Raw genomic sequence first — 22,936 nt, 5'->3', positions numbered from 1 at the left:
TGCGTACTCTTGTGGCCTCAGGAGAGAAGCCAAAATCTTTCTCCCCCCTAACTGAAATTATGCCTTTCAAATTGGAATATAATTCGAATATTGATAATATTTAAGTAAAAAATTTCGAATTTAGTTTTTCAGCCATTTTGACAGCCCTAATAGACAGGCATACAGAGTGACAGACAGGCAGACAGACAGACAGACAGAGCGATAGACAGGCAGACAGAATGATAGAAAGACAGACAGACAGAACAACAGACAGGCAAACAGAATGACAAACAGACAGACAAACTGAATGATAGACATACAAGCAGACAGAACAACAGACAGACAGACAGACAAAACGACAGAAAAACAGACTGACAGAATGATAGAAAGACAGACAGACAATAGGATAGAGAGACAGGCAGACAGAACAACAGACAGAATGATAGACACACAGACAGAACAGCAGACAGAGAGACAACATGGTAGATAGACAGACAGAAAGAATAATAGACAGATAGATAGATAGGCCGACAGACAGACAGACAGACAGACAGAAGCCACAGTAATATGAATATAGCCGAAGTGTGCTGATTGGCTGATGGCACTAGAGGAACATGCAGACAGAATGATAGACACACAGACAGAACAGCAGACAGAGAGACAACATGGTAGATAGACAGACAGAAAGAATAATAGACAGATAGATAGGCCGACAGACAGACAGACAGACAGACAGACAGACAGAAGCCACAGTAATATGAATATAGCCGAAGTGTGCTGATTGGCTGATGGCACTAGAGGAACATGAACATTCACAAACCCTTCAGTAGTGATCTTGCTCAGCGACATTACAGGCAGCAGACAGGGAAAATATAGCCTAAAAAGCATATCTCAGGCTTTCAACAGCCCCCAAAAGGGTCAGGTACTGGTAAGTCATCTGCTATAATAAAATATAGTGATAATATATGAGTGATTTATGTGCTGCTTGCAACAAAAAAAAAAGTTATTTTATCAGATTGAATAACTCATTGCAATCGGCAGAGAAAATGCTTTTTGCCACCTTATGGTGCAGTAACAACATCTACCAGCAGGGGCTAACTGGGTCATGCTAACCCCCAAACTTTGACCCCTTGATAGAATTGCATTAATTCTGCCTCCAGTGTGTGTATAAAGCGTCACTGAAGGCAGAGAAAATGCTTTTTGCCACCTTATGGTGCAGTAACAACATCTACCAGCAGGGGCTAACTGGGTCATGCTAACCCCCAAACTTTGACACTTTGATAGAATTGCATTAATTCTGCCTCCAGTGTGTGTATAAAGTGTCACTGAATGCTCTCTATTCAAACAGAGCGGGTCATTGACCCATGCAGCAGTTCTGCTCCTTCGGTAGCTTTAAGAGATATTCTGCATAAGGTCTTCTGCTTTGTGCGTTGGTTTCAGGCGCTGTGGTGTGAGTTACCTCTCTCACACTCTGATGTCAATGTTGAAAGGATTAGAGGAGCCCTAATGTTTCCCATCTGTCACTGAGCCAAACCGTCCCTCGGCTCATCTGATCCGCAAGCTGCTTCCGTCCTCAAAATCACATTTAACAAATGACTCCTCGCTCTCTGATTAAAGTCTAGATCCTGTTTTAATCCGCAGTCCGTATATTATAAATCTTGTACATTCTACATCAATATTTACCTAACTTTTAGTTCTGTTATCTTATTTTTATTTTTATTTTTTTTACACTTTCTGGGCCACATATGCATATAACACCTGTGCAGACCTATAAAAAGACCCAACAGCTCTTCCAAAAACTATCTAGGCAGCATTTTAAGGCATCATGGGCACACACATAACATGATTATGCTGCTTTACCTTTACATTTACATTTATGCATTTAGCAGACTTAGTGCATTCAGCCTACACATTTTTTTTTACCAGTATGTGTGTTCCCTGAGAATTTAACCCACGACCTTTTGCGCTGCTAACGCAATGCTCTACCACTGAGCCACAGGAACACTGTTGTGTTCTTGATATCTTACAAGATATCCTTGTAAGATATCTTCATTTGGATTCATTCTAAGACAGCATGTGTCTAAGGCCCTAGGATTTCCGCGATGTGGAAAATGTGGACAGAATCTCAGAATCTCAGTTATAAAAATAGAATTTACACTATAACAATGTCCCAAAAATTTAATGAAAATCAAAAGCAGGGTTATACAACAAACAAAATTCCAATATGGACTAGTGTCTATGATTATTAAAAGCACAAAAAGACTGCATCTTCTGCATGTCTCAGTGTGAATGAGCAGCAGTTTTGTTTACTGCACATACTCATGGTGTTTTCAGCATTTGCATCTCAATATATGAGGAATCTCCACTTTAACTTAATCTCCAGAGCTGCTCTGAAAGTTCAGTTTTATTACAATTACAATTTTATTTGACAAAACTATTGTCGTATAGTATAAACACAGAAACTCAACTTCACAACAACCTGATAAAATAAAAGTTTGGTTTAACTTAAAGAAATTGCAACGGAAATACATTATTATTGTACAGCAGAATTTTCTAATATTAAAACTTTATTATTTAAAGAATATTACACAATTTTTCTTCTGTTCTAATTTTAACAGGAAATCTCTGTTGTCAAAAATAAAACTGCTGCAGTTTTAAATTAATTACATTTTAAAAGATTAATTCATTTTTTAATATTTTATGCCTTTCCTTAATGTTTGATTGCCACTGATGATAAATTTGTATTAAATAAAACATATTTCATAGGGCCCTAATTGTTCTTCACAGAGAAGGCAATCCTACAATGCATTACAAGCTTTAAAACAAGATTTTAAAGACACATAAAAATGTTGATTCTAAATATATTAATTAATTCATACATAATATATAATATTGTAGACCATATACAAATATATGTGAACAAAATATATACACTATATACAAAAAAAATAAATAATAAAATCCAAAAGTGGGTTATTGCAGTGTTGCCATAGAAGTACCATTTTGGTTTCTCCAAAGAATCTTATATGGAATAATAATCTTCATTAAAATAATTTTTTTTTTATCTACAATTTTTTAAACATTTTATCTAAAGAATTTCATGTTCTAAAGAACCTTTTTCGACTATAAAGAATATTTTGTGCAATGGGGATGTCAAATGGACTTCATATAACTACAGATTCCAATAAAGAACCTTTATATTTAAGAGTGTTGGTAGCAAGGCGGCTAGACTGTCTGGTGCTGGATCCTCTCTGATTGAGTTACATGCATGCCATTATCTGGGATTAGGTACATGGTGAAATTCCAACATGAGCTACACTCATGACTTAAATCATTAATGCACGTTGAAATATAAATAGAGAAGAGGGGCTTTTATCAGATTTTTGCAGGGTTACATTTAACCTGAGGCAAAGCTAAATAAACCACTACAGTCGGGGCAGCTGTTACAGTTCAGTTCCTCTCTTAGGTCCATTACTCAGACCTGGATTTTAGCAGTGGGAGGAAGGTTCAATCCCACTAACCACAGCTGATTGACAGGAAATCTAAAGAACCTAGAAGTCTATGTGAGGACAGACACCTCGTGCCAGTAGCCAATCAAAAGGAGATCAGCGAAATCCCAGTTGAGCCAAGAGTTTTAAAAGGCAGTGGCTGCGCGCAAACTGATTAGAGTTGAACCGAATTAGCGGATGCAGACTCAGCACTTACCTGAACTGCTTTCTTAAACGTTAGAAAAGAAAGAACCTAAATTTGATTTCAAACTGTACAAATATTTTGAAGTGAATTTATACAGACATGTGAGGAGCAGTGAATGCTGTGTAGGGACCTCGTGAATCAGAACATAGCCAAACAGTAGGACTCAGCATTTGTCACCCGTTATGAAGCTCAAAGCGGTTTCTGGCCACTCTGTCCTCGCTTCCAGACTAGGACTGTAGGAGCTACTGATGTAAGCCATTTTGACATCAGGGTTACATCCTAGATATTGGGAAAATATAAAAAGATGACAACTTCATAAGCACTGACATCATTAGCACTGACTTCATCAGTTTAAGTGCCGTATAAACTGTTTGAATGAATTCAGTTACTGTCAGTCAAAGAGGTACGACTAAGAGTGTTAATTGATTTCTGTGTGCACCACAGTAAGAAAACTGCACCTCATTTTGCTGATGCAGAGTAACAGTTTTAGGTCTGTTTCTGAAGAGAATCTAATTGGATGCCACAGAGGGATCGTCTGAAATTGCTGACTCCTTTACCTTTAGATTTGAACTTTCTATTATTTTAAGTTTTTTTTTTCTTTTTATGATAGAGAGGAAACAATGGGGACAAAAAGTCAGCCACAAAAAGCACCACAGTTCACCATAAATCATAGTCAACAAAGTCAAAATTGACTAATTTATTTGGTGCATGTGATACCAAATAAATCTCATTACAAAACTTGCACGTTTTATTTAAATGGATTATCTTAAAGGGGTGGTTCACTGGGTTTTTTCTAGGCTTGATTGTGTTTATGGGGTGCAGTATAACGTGTTAATGCTTCGTTTAAAAAAAAAAAACGCATAATTTTTCACATAGTTTATCTTTATTTCACAACGCTCGGTCCCTTCTCTGAGAAACAGGCTGAACTTTTCTTGTTTTTATGAAGCCCCACCCTCAGAAATAGGCGATGGGCTCTGATTGGTTAGCTAGCCCAGTGTGTTGTGATTGGCTAAACCGCCTCTAGTGCACATCTCAATGTCCCGCCCCTCACCTCAGCGGCATGTGCTCCGGTTGTATTGTAAACAACGGCATCGTTAATATTGCTTATCATTTTGAGCCCGATTGAGGAGCAGAGTATATTATTGAAGAGGATAGTGCAGAACCTGTGCAAGCACGGCTTTTAATGGTAGGCCTATGTTTTTTGTTTGTTCGTTTTTGTAGGCATTAAACTGCCAGAATTTTAAAAGACGATGTCTCCGTTTGCATTGTACTTTCAGCTTTGTAACTTTGCAGATATTGTTTATGCTGAAACAGCAACATTACACACTAACTAACGTTAAAAAAGTGAAATCGCAATCAACCACCCCTTTAACTGAAACAACTCTCCTTTTTGGGTGATATCATGAACCCCATGAATACTTCTCAGTATCTCCCTAAATACCTGGCTTTTACACTTTTCACAATCCAATCAGTGTCCTCACATAAAATCTCGCCTGCATTTTCCCTCAAAAATCCTGATTCTCTGTCAGATACATACAACTGTACATTTTGCGCCATCCATAGGACTTTTGAAGACACAATAGAAATTATCTATTATGCATCTGCCATGTAAAATCTGTCATGTCAATTCACATACGTGTTGTGCAGTATTTCACAATGCAAAAGACACTGTAACTGTCTGTCTCTCTTTGGGAAATGTAATGTCGTTTCAGTCCCTGTGCTGCTCTCTCTCACGGCACCCATCGCATCCGTCCCTTGTCATCGGCACGCGGTGTGATTTCTCGCAGCTACATTACAAATATAAATGCACGTGACAAACTGGGGCTTTAACAAGTGGGAACTGGCCAACTTGGCATCAGCTCGATGGGATCCCTACAGTAGCTCAGAATTTGACTCTTGAATGCAAGAACAACAAATCAAAGGAGCTTAATGGATGTTAAAAGAAAGATGCACACAGAGACATCTGCACAGGTGCAAGGGAGCAGAAGACGAGGCAGGCCCAGGCCACAGGGAAAGCCAATGAAACATTCAGAGAGCAACTGATTTATACAGCACAACAGTGATGCCCAAATTATTATTTTATTTATTTATTTTGTGACCTTGGGTTACGGAAATATTTTCCCTCTTCGTTTTCTCCAGAGGACTTAAGATATCTTTTTCTAAACCAGGAGGCTCTGAGATTAATTCTAACATTTGATTATAAGCAATATAATAGAGCGGTTCTTTTGCTTCACAATCTCAAAGTTCATGGTACAACTTTCAAGATGGTCTTGAAAGGTTTAGAACTTATTGTTAAAACAAATTTCCCTCTGGAGGAAATAAACAAGACATTTACTTCCGGAACCATATTGTTGTTGTCTTCCCAATTGTGCCATCCCAATTATTTGATAAGTCTCTCAAAATATCCCCAGTCCTGTCAGAAAAAAATACAGTAAGAGTGATTCATTACTCCCTTCCAAAGAGGAATATTTCCCCTCTCCCTCTTTTACCTTCATCTTCATCCCTCCTGCTAATTACGAGAACTAGCTGACCTTCCCAATATCCTAGTTTCCCAGCTACGTTATCATTCGTTAAACGCCGCAGAGACGCAGGAGATGTGGAGGCAATTTATTTCTGCCCCATTCCATACCCAGCCAGGAGCAGAAGCCCCCCCCCGGGCTTTTCCGTCAGTAAAAATAAATGTAAGGTCAAAGGAGCTACGCACACAATGACGAAAGAATGCGCACATGCATGTGTGTATATTGACAGTAATATACATGCTAATTCAGGTCACGTCACAATTGCATGTCACTCCACAGCAGTCGTGACCTTAACAGCAAATGAGTTTTTATATAATTAGCTGGTAACAGACTCTCGGTAGTATCGTGCTACAATGACAAATGACTATTAGACCAACTGAGACATATGTTAATAGACATTACTGGGGTAAGGCGAGATGATGGTATGTACTGCGTGACAGTAGAAATGTGTCAGATTCTACCGTGGTAGAAATATTCGCATCAAAAACATGGAATAACGTCAAACAATAGAGTCAGGTGTGTCTAAAAAAAACTTGAGGAAGAGTTTTGGGTCATCCTTAGACTTTATAAAGAGACATCTATTATGGTAGTAAGAATGTGGAACCAAAAAAGGCCACAAAAATAGATATTAAAATGTAAAGGGCCGATTAATGGTTTGAGTTTGTACTAGGTTAACCTAAATAATTTTACTAAATTATGAAATCACAACTAGCTCGCTTGTGCAGAACGTCTGCCTTTTTGGCTTGTGGATCACTTTCACGCATGATGGTGAGCTTCATAAATCACGGCAGACAGAATGGGACTAATTACCAGTCACCTATTCAGGCATCTCACAGCTGCAGGGGGGACAAGCTATACCACAAAAGCAGCCTTTATGGTGGCATGGCAGCAAGGCTTTTGTGCAACACATGGAAAAGATATCCAACTACAATAGAGTCAGTGTCTGGAGAAAAAAAAAACATGAGGCAAACAATAACATTCATGTGGAGTATGAAACAAATTACTGAGAATGGCCCATGTGAGTTGTTTACTGCAAATAATGCACAATGTATGGTCTGCAACCAATACTTGGGAAATATTAGGAAACAACATTTTTCTGGAATTGTACGTGGGTGAGCTCTGCAACTCGGTTTCCAGTGATCATGACAACATGCGAACTATACGTTATTCATTTAATGAGAACATGTTGCCATTTGCAACCTGTTCTGTTGGCATAATATGATGTATTTCAGAGTAAAAAAAACAGGATAGTCAATGAAAAAAACTGTAATATTGTGAAATGTTATTGCATTTTAAAAGAACTCCTTTCTGTTTAAAAAATATTTCAAAATGTAATTTATTCCTCTGATGCAAAGCTGAATTTTCAGCATCCATCACTCCAGTCTTCAGTGTCACATGATCATTCTAATATGCTGATTTGCTGTTGAAGAAACATTTCTTATTATTATCAATGTTGAGAATAGTTGTGCTGCTTATTATTTCTGTGGAAACTTTTTTTGTAAATAAATTCAAAAGAACAGTATTTAATTTGAAACAGAATTTTTTGCAACATTATAAATGTCTTTGTTGTCATTTTTGATCAATTTAATGTCCTTCCTATATGTAAAAGTAGTCATTTCTTTCAAAAAAAATTAAAATAATAATCTTACTGACCCCAACCTTATGATCGGTAGAGTTTGATAGAATAGGAGAGTGGTAAAAAAGTAGAAAGAATTTATTATGTCAGGTAAAAAAAGACTTCCCATTTTTTCAGAGGCAGGGAAACATATTACCTATGATAAAAGATGACAAAAAACAAACACTATTTTATTTTAAGTAATTTGAATCATGCGCAATAAAACCCAGAACATGAAAAATGTATAGGGCCCAGTTTAGTTTCAGTTTGACACCACTCCACCAATTTTAAAAGCTCATAAGATCTACGCAAATCACACAAATGACCTATTTTGGATTCAAAACAGCAAAGTTCACCAAAAGGTGACAAGTTTGCTTCCCTGCTGCAGACACATATCACACTACAATGACACACGCTGTTCAGTTCTCATCAGGAAGCTCAATTCCTGCTGTAAACTTGTGAGTTACACATTAAAAATCTCATGCCATCACCAAATCTCCAGGGTATCAACCTTCCTTTCAAATAGATGACAGTGTATGACGTAACATCATATTTATTAAACCAACCAATGACAGACAGGAGGAGCATTCGGGAAAACTGCTTGAAAACAAGCCTTATTTTTTTCTAATTCCATGTAGTGTTTCTAGTGGCGCAGAATTGACACACTTCGCCTTTAAGGAAATCTATGACGTTGTCGAGACATTCTTATTGACCTTGAATAACCCCAAAGGGCTGCGGTCTTTCATTTGAAGATATCATTGAAATTGGCAAGATGTTCTTGTTAACCTTGTATAACCATTAGTGGAGGTGAGGAGGTTCAATACTGTACAGACAAGTATTTTCTCTCTGGATCTTACATCAGGTCTTCTGTATAACGAGAACCAGCATGATGTTGATTGAAATTTTATGAGTGTGATTAACACGGATATTAAACAGCAACAAAGAGACGCTGTAACGCTGCCGTGCAGAATGGGAACTCGTTGATTGTTCTCTCTAAAAGTGCTACTCCACACTTATTGAGCAAGCAAGTGCACATCACCAGCTCCTATATTTCTAACGGAGACAGCAGGTATAATAACAGCCCTGTGAACATTTGAGAGCTCTGGGTTACAATTTTGTGCTGAGCTGAAGTACAATCTCAAAGTCGAATTAGACATCTCTTTACTTTCAAAAAAATGCATAGGCCTAGATCAGAGTTCCATAATACAATATTTCTGACTTATCAAACGTTCTAGAAACTCCTCCAAGAAGAAAGGATGTGTGGGAATAATGAAATGGAGAAGGGAGGAAGCAGGGAAGGAAGGGGGAAAAATAAGCATGTGCACTGTACTATTCTTTGCCTGCAAACACTTACTTATTGTCACTGTTGGTACATTTATCTTCAGGACGCCTAGAACAAAGGTGGACTAATACGTGTTTATGAAAAGAGGTTTCAAAAAAAACATTTCCCAAGGTGCTTTGAGCCTGTGTTTTGCTTTTCAAAGCATGACGCAACACTGCTGAACAAATTAGTCCTGATGAGGAAAGGACTTAAGTGCTCTATTAATTATGGACAGGCAGACCACACTTCGGGGAGAATATGTGAGAAGCCACACCTTCTGCCTTATGTTCACATTACACAGAGAGAAAGAGAAAGAAAGAGAGAGAGAGCGCAACAACCCCACACAGAGACTGACATAAAAGGTCAAATTTTCAAAGCCTCTGGCTGCATTAAACTAAGCTAATTTTGTTGAAATAATGCATGAATAAAACACTTTCTAACCAGCATGCAATCATAGTCAGCTGTTCATTTTGTATTTCCATTTAGGACATTTCTAATATATTTACAACTATTCAAATTAATAAATTAACAAATGTTGTCTGAAAACACAAAGACCAGAGCTTAAAGTCAGTATAAAGACCTTTAGGTTGCATATATTATGAGGCCTACTGTAGAATTACAAATATGAGAGGATTATTTAGTCCAAGGACAAATGCAAAAACATGACATCAAACTGTGAAAGACGCTCAATCCCGTATTACTGGCATACATGCATTTCCTTTTCACGGTCACTATCCTTATTTGTCTGTTCTATTTCCATCAACATAAAAACAGCTATAATCAATATACAGGGTTGAGGATGTCCGATGTTGAACACCACAGAACTAATGGATATATACCGACAAAATATTATATATTTTTTTTAATAAATCATTTATATAGTTTTAATAATTGTTTATTTTATTTATTTTTTATATTTATTTAATTGTCTATGTATTTATAAATATTGTTTATTTTAATAATATTTATTAATAATATTTTGTATTTTTATTATTATTTAACAAAATGTTTTTCTCAAAAAATAAAAGATGCGGATCAGTTTGATTCGTGAACGAATCCTTTACAGTGCATTGGACTTATCAATTGGCGATTAATTGAGAAGATCCGATTCAAACGAATCATTTATTCATCAATCGGACATTGTACTTCTCATGTACATTAATGAGGGAAAAAAATTAACTTAAATGATTTTAGCAAATGGCTGCAATATAAGAAAGAGTGAAAAATTTAAGGGGGTCTGAATACTTTCCGTACCCACTGTATATAGTTTTAATAATTTTATTTATTTTTATATTTATTTAATTGTCTATTTATTTATAAATAGTTTATTTTAATTATATTTATTCATAATATTTTTGTATTTTTATTATTATTTAACTAAATGTTTTTCTCAAAAAATAAAAGATGCGGATCAGTTTGATTCGTGAACGAATCCTTTACAGTGCATTGGACTTATCAATTGGCGATTAATTGAGAAGATCCGATTCAAACGAATCATTTATTCATCAATCGGACATTGTACTTCTCAAATGACAAGGACGCAATTCAAGATTATCAGTGAATAACAACTTAAATTGTTTGTCCAGCAAACTATCATGTCTTATGAAAACCTGGAATATAGAATACGAGTCATATGGATTACATTACAGTACATTCTTCAGCAAAAGAAAGTAATTTTGAACTGTATTTTGATGAGTAAATCATGACAGTCTTTTGTTTTAGAAGTGAACTGGCCCTTTAAGCCTTATAAACGACTGTTATACAGAGAAACTGTCTCAAAACCTTATTCGCTACCAGCGTAAAGTTTTTTGTTTGTTTGTTTTATTGCCAGCACTAGCGCGTCAGCTGAGATACGCCTTTGATGTCTTGAATGACAACTGCTTGGACGCTGAATTAGAAAGCGGCGCGAACAGGTAACGTTAAGGTGAAAGTGTTTGCCAAAGTTGTTAATGAAATATGCGCTCTGGGTACGCAAAGAGATTCCAAAAACGTTGAAGAAAGACGCGCTTACGCGAGATTTCTATCTAAAACATTAATAAATCACACACAGGAGATGGAATATCAAATACTGGCTTGATGCTTCAAGTTGCTGTCTTTCTCTCACTAAAATGAAGTTGTGGTAGACTGAGCGGTTGTCAATATTAAAGCCGTCAAAAACACATTTGCATATGAATTCTCCTGAGGTTCACTTACCTGAACAGCCGATGTTTGCCGGTAAACTTGAACAGACTTGGCGTCACTCTGTGTTGCAGGTTGCACGGCGCACACGGACTGTGAGGCGATGCGCCGCATCCCGACTCGAGTTTACGAATCCTACTATGGCGATGGATACTGGAGTATTATTCATGACACAAGCCTTCGCCATTGGCAAGCTACTAAACAACGTCAACTTAACTAATTAATATTCACCACTGGCATTTCGCCATTGGAGAGTTAACTAGAACGTCAGCGTGGTGTCATTAATATTCACGAAGTGATCCTTCGCTATTGGATGGTAGCCACGCCTTTGATGTCTTGAATGACAACTGCTTGGACGCTGAATTAGAAAGCGGCGCGAACAGGTAACGTTAAGGTGAAAGTGTTTGCCAAAGTTGTTAATGAAATATGCGCTCTGGGTACGCAAAGAGATTCCAAAAACGTTGAAGAAAGACGCGCTTACGCGAGATTTCTATCTAAAACATTAATAAATCACACACAGGAGATGGAATATCAAATACTGGCTTGATGCTTCAAGTTGCTGTCTTTCTCTCACTAAAATGAAGTTGTGGTAGACTGAGCGGTTGTCAATATTAAAGCCGTCAAAAACACATTTGCATATGAATTCTCCTGAGGTTCACTTACCTGAACAGCCGATGTTTGCCGGTAAACTTGAACAGACTTGGCGTCACTCTGTGTTGCAGGTTGCACGGCGCACACGGACTGTGAGGCGATGCGCCGCATCCCGACTCGAGTTTACGAATCCTACTATGGCGATGGATACTGGAGTATTATTCATGACACAAGCCTTCGCCATTGGCAAGCTACTAAACAACGTCAACCTAAACTAATTAATATTCACCACTGGCATTTCGCCATTGGAGAGTTAACTAGAACGTCAGCGTGGTATCATTAATATTCACGAAGTGCTCCTTCGCTATTGGATGGCAGCCACACGACGTCAGCACGGCGTGAGTAATATTCATAAACAGAAACGTCGCCATAGTATTTATATAGAATTCGTAATTTCGCGTTAGAAATCATCACGCATGCTCATCCCGATACCTCAGGGGCAGCGCTACCTGAGAGCACATACTGTATGCCCTACTTTCACTGTCTGTACACTGCCTTCCTCTCAATCTTCCTATGGGAAGCAATCATTTTGCAATTATATGCCAATAAATAAATAATAATAATAAACTGTTTGTATTGGGATATTGCTATGCCTTTACTATTTAATACCATCCTAACAAAATTAAACAAAACGTAAGATAAAGTGATCAAAGAAAATAACTAATAAATATTATACAACTAAAGTCTTAAAAATAATAAATAAATAAATAAATACACTACCCTTTTTGTGAACTGATCTCTCTTTCTCCATGGAAGGACAACTGGGAATGTTATCCTGGGCCCATCCATAACAATTGTCCTGGTTACATGAATTTAAGCAATGGTCCTGGGAATGATATATGAAGTTTCAGATTTAAAATAAGAATTTATCAAAATTTTGCTCCATTTTACAGGATGGAAAGATCTGGATAGAGGAACCATCTTTGAACATCTGCAACCCAAGAATTCCCTAATAAAACCAATGGCTCTCATTCTTTAAGCCGGGGCAGCTTGAGTCAAGTTGGACTTCAGTAAACAAGGTTTGAATGAAGTTTAAGATGTCTGCTGTGGCGAGACGGTCTGCCAGAACGTATAGACCCCTAATTGCATGCTACAGTACTAGTGATCTACAAAAATTCTATTTTAGAATTTAAAAACAGGGTATGAGGAAAATCCGTGTATCATTCGATCATTCGTTTTTTGATTTAATATTGAAAGTAGAAAAATGAGAAAACGGCTCCTTTTTCGCTGCAGAAAGGGGTGTTTAATTCCCGCCCACATGTAGAAATCGAATATTCAAGCTGTTTATTCATTTTTCCACCCATGAACGAAAAACGAAAATTTAAGCTGAATTTTCGTTTTTCGGAAAAAAATGAAAAAGGAGCCGTTTTCTCATTTTTCTACTTTCAATATTAAATCAAAAAACGAATGATCGAATGATACACGGATTGAGGAAACACCCACACTGAACTCCACCCGTTCATTCACTTCCTGTGGTGACGCTGGGCAGAGCTGCCATTCATAGAGATATTTTCTTTCCAGGCATTCACAGTACTGCCCATTCTCACTGACAGCATGAGTATGAAATACACGGGCCACGTTTTTCAGCGGGATGTCTGTAGCAGCAGGAGGGAGATGAGAGTGGTAGGTGTAAATACATTTTTCCATTAATAATCCTAAATAAAAACATGCATGCACAGACATTAAAGGAAGAGTTCACCCAAAAATGAAAAATTGCTGACAATTTACTCACCCTCAGGTCATCCAATATGTAGATGAGTTTGGGTTTTTCAACAGATTTGGAGAAATTCGACATTGCTCACCAATGGATCCTCTGCAGTGAATGGGTGCCGTCAGAATGAGAGTCCAAACAGCTGATAAAAAAATCACAATAATTCACACCACTCCAGTCTATCAATGAACATCTTGTAAAGGAAAAAGCTGTGTGTGTGTTTGTAAGAAACAAATCCATCAAGAGGTTTTAACATTTAGCCAACATATTTGTTTAGAACTCTCTTGGACTGTTTTTGCTTGTAAATAGTGCTTGATCTGTGCATATTCCTCTCCTGATTCAGACAATATGGCTTTTAACAATATTATAGATAGGACTCATAGCATATTAGCCAGAAGCAGTGGTTTGAAGTTAAAAAGCATCTGGACAGATGGACTGGAGTCATGTGGATTATTGTGATGTTTTTATCAACTGTTTGGACTCTCATTCTGAGGGCACCCATTCACTGCAGAGGATCCAGCAAGTGAGCAATTGAAATAATGCTAAATTTCTCCAAATCTGTTGCTCCAATAAAGCAACAAACTCATCTACTGTACATCTTAGATGGCCTGAGGGTGACTAAATTTTTACGTTTTTGAGTGAACTATTCCTTTAATAGACATGGATGCATGAATCTTACACTATCAAGTCTATCTCGTGAGTCCCAGGATTGAGTCAGGTCTGATGAAAGCTGCTATTCCCACATCTCTAAATGTACTCAACTATCTCATCTCATTTCACAACCTATAATAACCACAAAAATGCATTTATGTATAAATGCTGACTTAACTGACACCAACAGAAGAAGATCAGATGCATATATGCACAAAAACCAAACGTTCTGCAATAAAGACCACATGGAGCAAAAGTGAATCTTGAGTCAGGTGTGCAAATTGGCAGTTAGCTGTGAATGGAAGGGGTCTGCTTACAAAAATGTCTCGTGATACCAAAGTGCAAAATTCCTGCAGAGATGCTGGTGACGAAGAATGAGCTTTTCCAGAAGTGACTCTGACAGTGTGGTGTCGAAGGAGTTGGAAATAACAGGTCTATCTCTTGCTCCACTGATAATGAAACAGGCAAGCTTTTCCCTCCAGAGCACTCTTCCGCTTCTCTTGTAGAGAGAATCAAGTTCTTGTACTCTGACACTGTCAAGAGCCTGTCTCAAGAAACTTCAAACTTCACTCTCAGAAACTGATGATAAACAAGACATTTAAGTGCAGAAACAAGAAAGTCATTAGTTATTAATGTCATAGAGCTACTTGAGTATGCTGATTGTTATTCTCTTTTAAAAACAGATATGACTCAAAAAAAAAAATCTCACAAGATGATGTCTGGGGCATATTTCTACCAAAAATCAAAAGAAAGATACACTGAACAAAATTATAAACGCAACACTTTTGTTTTTGCCCCCATTTTTCATGAGCTGAACTCAAAGATCTAAGACTTTTTCTATGTACACAAAAGGCCTATTTCTCTCAAATACTGTTTAGACAGATTTGTGAACAATATTTGAGAGAAATAGGCCTTTTGAGTACATGAAAAAGTCTTAGATCTTTGAGTTCAGCTCATGAAAAATGGGGGCAAAAACAAGTGTTGCGTTTATAATTTTGTTCAGTGTATAAGAAAATATAATTTACTTAGAGAAAACAAAGCTTGTTTTACATCCTTTATTATTATTATAAATTACATTTATTTTATGAAAATTAAGCACACTCATCACCATAATGTCCAAAAAAATCATCAATACTTTTATTTTATATATTGATGTATCAAAATTGCATTACTGCAATAACAATTAATTTTTAATTTTTTTTTATTTTACAATAATTGAGAACTGAGTGGAATGTGCCTTTATTAATTTGTAATGAAAAATTAAAAATAAAAACTTAAGTCCTAAAAACAGTTTTATTTGAATGCAGTAATATACATAATATAAAAATTTATTTATTATATACATTATATTATAAATATATAAATTATAAACTATAAATGATTAATAAAAACTATATATATAAATATACAAAATATAGTGTATAATTAAATTCACTATATATTCATGTACCGTATATACAGTAGTCAACATTTGAAGTGGATCAAAAAAGTTGTCCTAAGATAAGAACGGGTATTGTTTTGGTTTTAGGACAACTTTGATGAAAGGTTTTGATCCATTTCAAATGTTTACTGTATACTACATAAATATAATATATATATATTGTATATATGGGGAAAAGTAAAAGTAACCTGAATGTTTTGTATCATACATCATACAGCAAACCTGGGATTCTTCCTCTCTGAAATGACTGGCAGCTCTCTATTGATGACCTTTAATTCATATGCGTTTCGCTGCTTTACAATCCCAGAGGGCTTGTCCTGCATCCCATTAACATTGGCTACAAAGAAAAGGGCTGTTTCTATATCGGGCTTCACTTATGCAGTCTAGGCTCAGTTACCCCTGAAGGTCACGGCAGATGTGAATCCTATAAGGCAGCACGGCAGAAATCAGCAAAAGCAAAGTAGCTTCTCGTCCAATGCCGGCGTGCTGTTTGAAACACTGCGATGAAATTTCAGTGCATCTGAAATGAGATGTGACAGAATTCGCATGTGGCGCGTTACACTAGGCGCAACACCGAACAGATTGTGTACCACAGAAATGTTACTTGATTAAGCTCTAACACTGACATGAGCTACGAACTGAGATAGAAAAGCTATCGAGACATAAACCCCCCTTTTTTTATATTAACTGTAAAATGAAAATCAGAACAGTTAGGGGTGGGTGAAATACTGAAACATGCATATCTTGATAACCATCATTAAATGGGTACCAAGATATGACATTTTTCATTCAAAAGCAGTATTTTATTTATATAAACATTGCCAAGTGAATCTGCAAATTGAATCATTTTGAAACTGACAAAAGAATCAACCTTCGAAATTACCACCAATATTTGCTTAGGGACGCACTGATATTAAAAATGTAATATCAAAAAGCTGATTATCAAAAATATTAAGTGGCACAACTGCTTTCAACATTGATAAGAAATGTTTCTTAATCAGCATTTTAGAATAATTTCTGAAGGATCATGTGACACTGAAAATTCAGCTTTGCATCACAGGAATAACAAAATTACTGTTTTTATTGTATTTTTGAGCAAAAAAAAAAAAAATCTTACTGACCCGAAAACTTTTGAACAGACGTTTATATCTCTTATATTGCTAGCAAAATCATCACAATACATCTTTAATATTTTTCCTAACTAGTTTGAATCAACTGTGGCTTTAATAATCACAGTGAACCTTTTAAATGTATAGCAAATGTCATCTTTAATCTTGCTTTTCCCAATTACTTCCAAAACAACAGCAAAAATACTGTTGGGCAAGTATACATAAAATACAAAATGTCCCCAACAATATGAACACAGCCTCGTTTAACTGCTAAAATTGTTTCAGGAACACCTTACACAGCATCAGTGCGTGTACGGTACATTTCCACACGAGTCCTTTTAACAACAGCTCAAAAATCATTATGTTTTACTTTATAACAACACAGAGGCTAAGCAAAAGCACAAGGGTGAAAGCCACAGTGAACGAGGAACGGCTCAAAACTGGTACGATATCATGATCTTATTCTGTCTATCTGTGTCTCCTCGGTGAGCTATCCCTGCTCCTCTCGTCTTTCCTCCTGGACTCTTTGTCTCTGTCAGAATGCCTGTTCTCTTTGTCCACCCTCTCCAAGCCGTTCTTGTCCGAGTCCCTGGAGTCGATCTCTTTGCGGCTCCTCTCTCGTGACTTTGACCTGTCCCGGCTCCGCCGCAGAGGCTCCTTCTCTCTGCTTCTGTGTCTATCTTTGTCCTTGTCCGCTCGGGAGTTTTTGCCGTCGTCCTTGTGCCTTCGTGAATCCGGCTGTCGGTCCTCGTGGTCCGGAGCGTGCCTGTGGTGCTGCTGCTCTTTATGTCCTCTTCCACGCTCAGGTTCTCCTCGCTGTCGAGCAGGGGGCGACTCGTCCTCATGTCCCTGGCGGCGAGAATCTCTGTGGTGCTTGTCGGATCCGCGGCGGTCCTCGTTGCTGCCGTCTTGCCGCCGGTTCTCGTGTCTCTTGCTGGGCCGGTCCTCCAGAGGAGATGGCTGGTTTGCTGCCTTGCTGGACCTCTTCTTTTCCTTGTTCTTGTCCTTCTTGCCCAAGGCCTTCTTATGCTTTGAGTCTGTGAAGGGAAAGAAGAATTTCGTAAGTATTCGGAGGAACCAAACATAAATCTGGAATTCTGGTTCTGATTGCACTTTTGCAATTATACCTTATACCTTAGAAGCCATTCACAAAGAACTCATTCTTCCATTCTAATGCACTATTTTTCTATTGTTTTTCTATGTAAACATGCACTAGACAAGACGTGTATGACCGTTGCGCTCATATCATGCGTCTTTTTCAGTGTCTTGCACATGAGTGCCGCATTCTTAAAGGGGTCCTATTATGCTTTTTCACTTTTTTAATTTTAGTCCGTGTGTAGTGATTACAAATAATTCCCGCCTACAGAAATTCGAATGGTTGGGGGGTGGCAGCGAACCAAACACAACGCATTTTGTTTTTCGGAAGGCGGACCTTCATCAAAGCCGGAACTAATAGAGCCGTTTGTGCCAGGCTGGGGAGAAAGGTATTTTCATAATGTAAATTATGTGAAAAATAATGCGTTTTTCGAACCACCAAGCATGAGAGCATGTTCTAGTACACCCCCAAAACAAAATCAAGACTTTGTAAAAGAGCATAATAGGACCCCTTTTAAGACGCTGTGTCAAGTTAAACGAATTTCAACTTTTACATGCAGCAGTACTCATCAATGTCTGTTCCAAATCAACGGACCAATCAGAAGACCCGGAGGCGGGGCAAGCGTTGCAGGCTTTTGTTTATAGTAGCAAGCTGGCATGGCAATTGCCCCTTTGCAAAAGCCTGCCCTCCTTAGTTACTGTTGCTATGTCCGACAAGCTATGCCTTTCTCACACTACACGTTCTCACATAGTAAAAAATACATTGTGGAGCAAAGAGGAAATGAACAACACACCGACAGACAAGACAGAGCAGGTTACTTTAGATATGAAACAAGGTCTCAGCTTTTGAATTTTGCCATTTTTTTAAGGAATTCAAACAATAAATACCGTTTTGTGGCTCTTTAATGTGTTGTGACAGATCACTGTATTGCCTTAATAGTCCAAGCGGCACATGTGAACCGATCGTCTTTTCGTATTTACTTAAAGCACGAAAAAAACAAGAATGAACATCAGAACGTATTTTATTTCAACCGCAGAAAGACGTCAATACACAGAATTTTTCAAGTTTAAGTCCACCGAAGTTGATCTACTCTCCTGTCTGATTTGTCACGATGCAACTTTAATAGTGACAGATCTTTTCCTCAATATTTTCCATTTCTGATTCCACTTGCGATTCCGCACTAGTCTTAAAAGTTGCGATATATCTTAAATAGCAACAGACATTTTCTTCCATATCCGATTCCACGTTTGCGATTACGCACTGGCCTTAAAGTTATGATGTAACAATAACAAACAGATCTTTTCTCACATATTCTTCCATATGTGATTCCAACTTTACATTTATATACTGGCCTTTAAGTTGCAATGTAACAAATAGCGACAGATTTTTTTTGATTGGATGGAAGCAGATCTGAATGCGAGCTTGCAGCAGATTGTAAGAAAGGTTTTTATGGATGAAATGATTGGACAAGCATGGTGTATGTCAACAGAGAGAAGTCTGTTGTTTGACTGGAAGTTTAAAAACTCAAACGTTGATTCAAATTTACAGGTAAAAAAAATCCAATAAAAAAACAGCATGGATAAATTATTCACAGTAAAATCAGTAACATGCATTTAAAATGGGTGAATTTCCATTTCATACTGGCTTTAAGTACACAACACAGTTACTGTTCAAAACAACCCTCAGTGAGTGAGTCATGAAATTATTTGATAATTTAAGAATCTGTGTTTTTAACTGATCAAGCGGTGTGAGATTTTATGAACCTACATCACTCACTCTGGCCTATTTCAATAAACCCAGTAGGATCAAAACACTAACTTGTTTACACCTATAAAAAAAATGAGCAGTGTTAAATGTTTGCACATGCACACGTATGAGGGAACTGTTAGAGACCAGGAAGTATGTCTTCCTTGAAAAGCAGCAATAAACATCAATTAATAATCATTAAACGGTAGCAGAGGAGATGAGAGAGGCCTGGCATCACATCTTTTCTAAAAATGTAACTTCATTAACAGCCTCGAGAACAAATTACTGCACTTGAATGGCTGCGGCTCACAGACTCCTGTCAGAATCTGCCTGTTCTCAAATCTAATTATAATCACTTTTTACACGGTGCCGAAACCACAAAAAGTGTCTATCTGCATGCAGATTGGAAGGGGAAGTGTTTATAACAGTGTTTGTCATCACCCCGTAATTCAAAACAAGCTATTTATGAGCAATTTCTGGCTGGGATGAAGATATTTCTGCCCTGGTAATTCGATCTATTAAACAAATCAAGGTTTTGCCCTACTGATCAATCAATCTATGACTTTCATGTTATATAGACTGTACTCATAAAAACAAATATTTTAAAACAGAGTAAAACTAAAATCTAGGCCTGGAAACTTAAATTCTCTGATTTTGACAGGTTTTCCATTATTGCAGAGATCCTAAATAGCTGAAACTTAAAGGAAATTCTTGACAGAATTTGAAAGCCAGTTTTGGCCAAATTTGAGAATTTATGTGATGGGGATCTACAAAGTGGACACTCTGTCCTGAAGTGCAGGCTGATGAGTGACCGGTCATCAGAGCTCAGGAAGGGAGGGGGAAAACACTCCATAACAAGCAGAATAATTAAGGAAGAAAAACAAACAAACACAAAACCGATCTCAGGTCAAGTCCAGACATGAACGGCATGAATAATTAGGCACCGGGCCACTGGCCACACTTTCTTTCACACTTAATGAGGTTTTAAAGTTATGATGGAAAACAGGATTGCCTCTGCTCTTGTTCAATACAACAGTTTAGTCTACAACGCAGACACAATGTAACATCAACAATCCAAATCTTTCCATTCAATCGAAACCATAAAAATGGGACATTTAGTTTTGGTTATGTCAACAAAATCATGAGCAGATTAAAGTAATGTTCAAGTTGGGAATAAAGTAGGGCTGCATGATATAACCAAATAAAATCCATATCACAATATTGCTTAGTGTGATAGTGAAGGCTGTAATTTAATCCAATATATGCACTGCTGGTTTCATTGCAACTGAAACATCGTATCATGAGCTGCTTGCGTGTAAATGAACACAGTGCTGCGTTTCAAAGCATATGAACGCTTGATGGTTGAATAAATTAATATGTAAATTATAGTATTATCATTTTACAGTGCACAATAAAGTTAAATTAATATTATTTTTATTTGTTTATATTTATTTATTATTCACTTTATGGTTATTGAAAGAGGTTTGGGCCGGTTCTTATAAAAATGAAACCCCAAGTGTCAATACCAACATTTTTCAAGTATTTCTCCAATAGTTCATTCCTAAAAGGATAGTTCACACTCAAAAAAAAAAAAGTTTACAAAGCAAAACAATTTTTTAGATTTTTTTTCTATGCAGACATGCTCCTTAACAAAATCACCCCAATCATTTAAGAACGATTAATTCTTTCCAAATTCACAGAAAAGTCCTGTATTCTTTTCATATCACAAGATGACAGAAATACAAAATATCGCAGTGCCATTTTTTCCCAACATCCTGCAGCCTTAGTTATAAGGAACTAGTTTAATCTACTATGGATCTGATTCCACTTAACAGTTCTGTAAATTATTTTAGTACTTCAAATAAAGTAGGTTAGCCAATCATAACAGATAATAAACTGATAATTCAGATGGTTTTGATACCTGAGGAGCTGTCACTGCTGGAGGAGGAGTCTGAGTCGCTGGACGAATCCGAGTCACTGTCACTGCTGTCGCTGTCAGATGGGGAATCTGAAGATGAGGAGGAGTCTGAAGAAGAAGAGGAAGAGGAGGAAGAATCAGATGACTCCACTTCCTGATTCTGGGTCATGATCATCTTAGGAGCGTTCTTCAGATGTTCTCTCAACTCATCCCTGAAAGAAAAAAAAAAGTGCAGTAAGCATTTGTTCTCAATAATTGGAGCCGACCCAAAAGGAGAGATTTCACAGGTACGTACGTAAGTCCTCCAAGGCCAATTGATGTGAAGAAATTAATGGCAAATCTCGTGTTCCTCGGGTTGTCACGTGGGAAAAGACCATCGAAGAAAGACTGAAGAGTCCTGAGGAATAAACAAACGATATGGTCCATTAATTAATTATCGATTAACTGTTTTCAATGCAACACAAAGGAAAGCACTTACATGTCCTTCAGTCTCTCATTCAGTTTTGGCAAACCCATGTAAGCACAAAGTTCCTGGAACAAAATCTTCACAAAGATTCGACTGGAGGACGTCGTTGTGTCTTCACTCATTTTAACGCATTCAAGGACCTGAGAGAGCGAGAGAGAAAAAAATAACACTGTTTTACTACATCAGGAAACCAATAATGTGTCTGTCCATATTGATGTGTTGTTGTCTAAAACGTAATTACAGCTTGCGGGATGCATTCGTTTATTAGCCATGTCTAAATGCTGATGTGGTGAACGTAAAGAAAGAAGTAATAAAAGTTACTCACACTCCATGGAATGGAGTCTGTGTAGAGGAGATGAGAAAACATTCGAGCAACATTACGCAATTTGTTGGTTTCAAGCCGGTGGATGGTTTCATACTGTTCCTGGAAGATGGCTTCAAAACTCTCCATATATTCTTTCTTCAGCAGGCAAAACCTCTACATAAAAGATGAAAACATCAGATAAAGAAACAAACACAACTGTTGTGATCTTGCACCAATAGTGCAGATGAGGTGTATGTCACTTTAAATATTCATAAATCTAAAGAGAAAATAAAGCTGCCTTATGTCATGTTGGAATCTATAAATAAATAAACAATTCAATCAAATAATTTTATAAACCATGAATTAAAAAAAAAAACTTTTAACATTTAAACGAAAGTAAATAAATAAATAATCTTATGATAAACACACACACACACACACACATACATATATACAGTGGGGCAAAAAAGTATTTAGTCAGCCACCAATTGTGCAAGTTCTCCCACTTAAAAAGATGAGAGAGGCCTGTAATTTTCAT

The 22,936-nt window shown here is 37.2% G+C and overlaps 2 protein-coding genes across 2 annotated transcripts in view; both read right to left on the bottom strand.

Moving 5' to 3' along the window:
* znf385b (zinc finger protein 385B) overlaps positions 1–11,415 on the bottom strand; it is a 139,096-nt gene extending 127,681 nt beyond the window's left edge. Inside the window, exon 1 of the mRNA XM_016523648.1 lies at positions 11,321–11,415. The gene's annotated coding sequence lies outside the window, so the exon portion shown is untranslated. The remainder of the gene's footprint in view (positions 1–11,320) is intronic.
* A 5,471-nt stretch (positions 11,416–16,886) lies between these two features.
* The window catches only part of cwc22 (CWC22 spliceosome associated protein homolog), a 52,369-nt gene continuing 46,319 nt past the window's right edge, over positions 16,887–22,936 (bottom strand). The window contains exons 14-18 of the mRNA XM_016523633.1: positions 22,420–22,572; positions 22,107–22,234; positions 21,924–22,025; positions 21,632–21,840; positions 16,887–17,905 (exon numbers count right to left, since the gene is read on the bottom strand). Coding sequence (XP_016379119.1) covers positions 17,337–17,905; positions 21,632–21,840; positions 21,924–22,025; positions 22,107–22,234; positions 22,420–22,572 — 1,161 coding nt within the window. The 3' untranslated portion in view covers positions 16,887–17,336. The remainder of the gene's footprint in view (positions 17,906–21,631; positions 21,841–21,923; positions 22,026–22,106; positions 22,235–22,419; positions 22,573–22,936) is intronic.

This window comes from Sinocyclocheilus rhinocerous, unplaced genomic scaffold (assembly GCF_001515625.1).
Source record: "Sinocyclocheilus rhinocerous isolate Xijiao unplaced genomic scaffold, SAMN03320098_v1.1 scaffold1802, whole genome shotgun sequence".
NCBI lineage: Eukaryota > Metazoa > Chordata > Actinopteri > Cypriniformes > Cyprinidae > Sinocyclocheilus > Sinocyclocheilus rhinocerous.
Note: the sequence above shows the minus strand (reverse complement) of the source record. Positions and strands in the feature narration are given on the sequence as shown.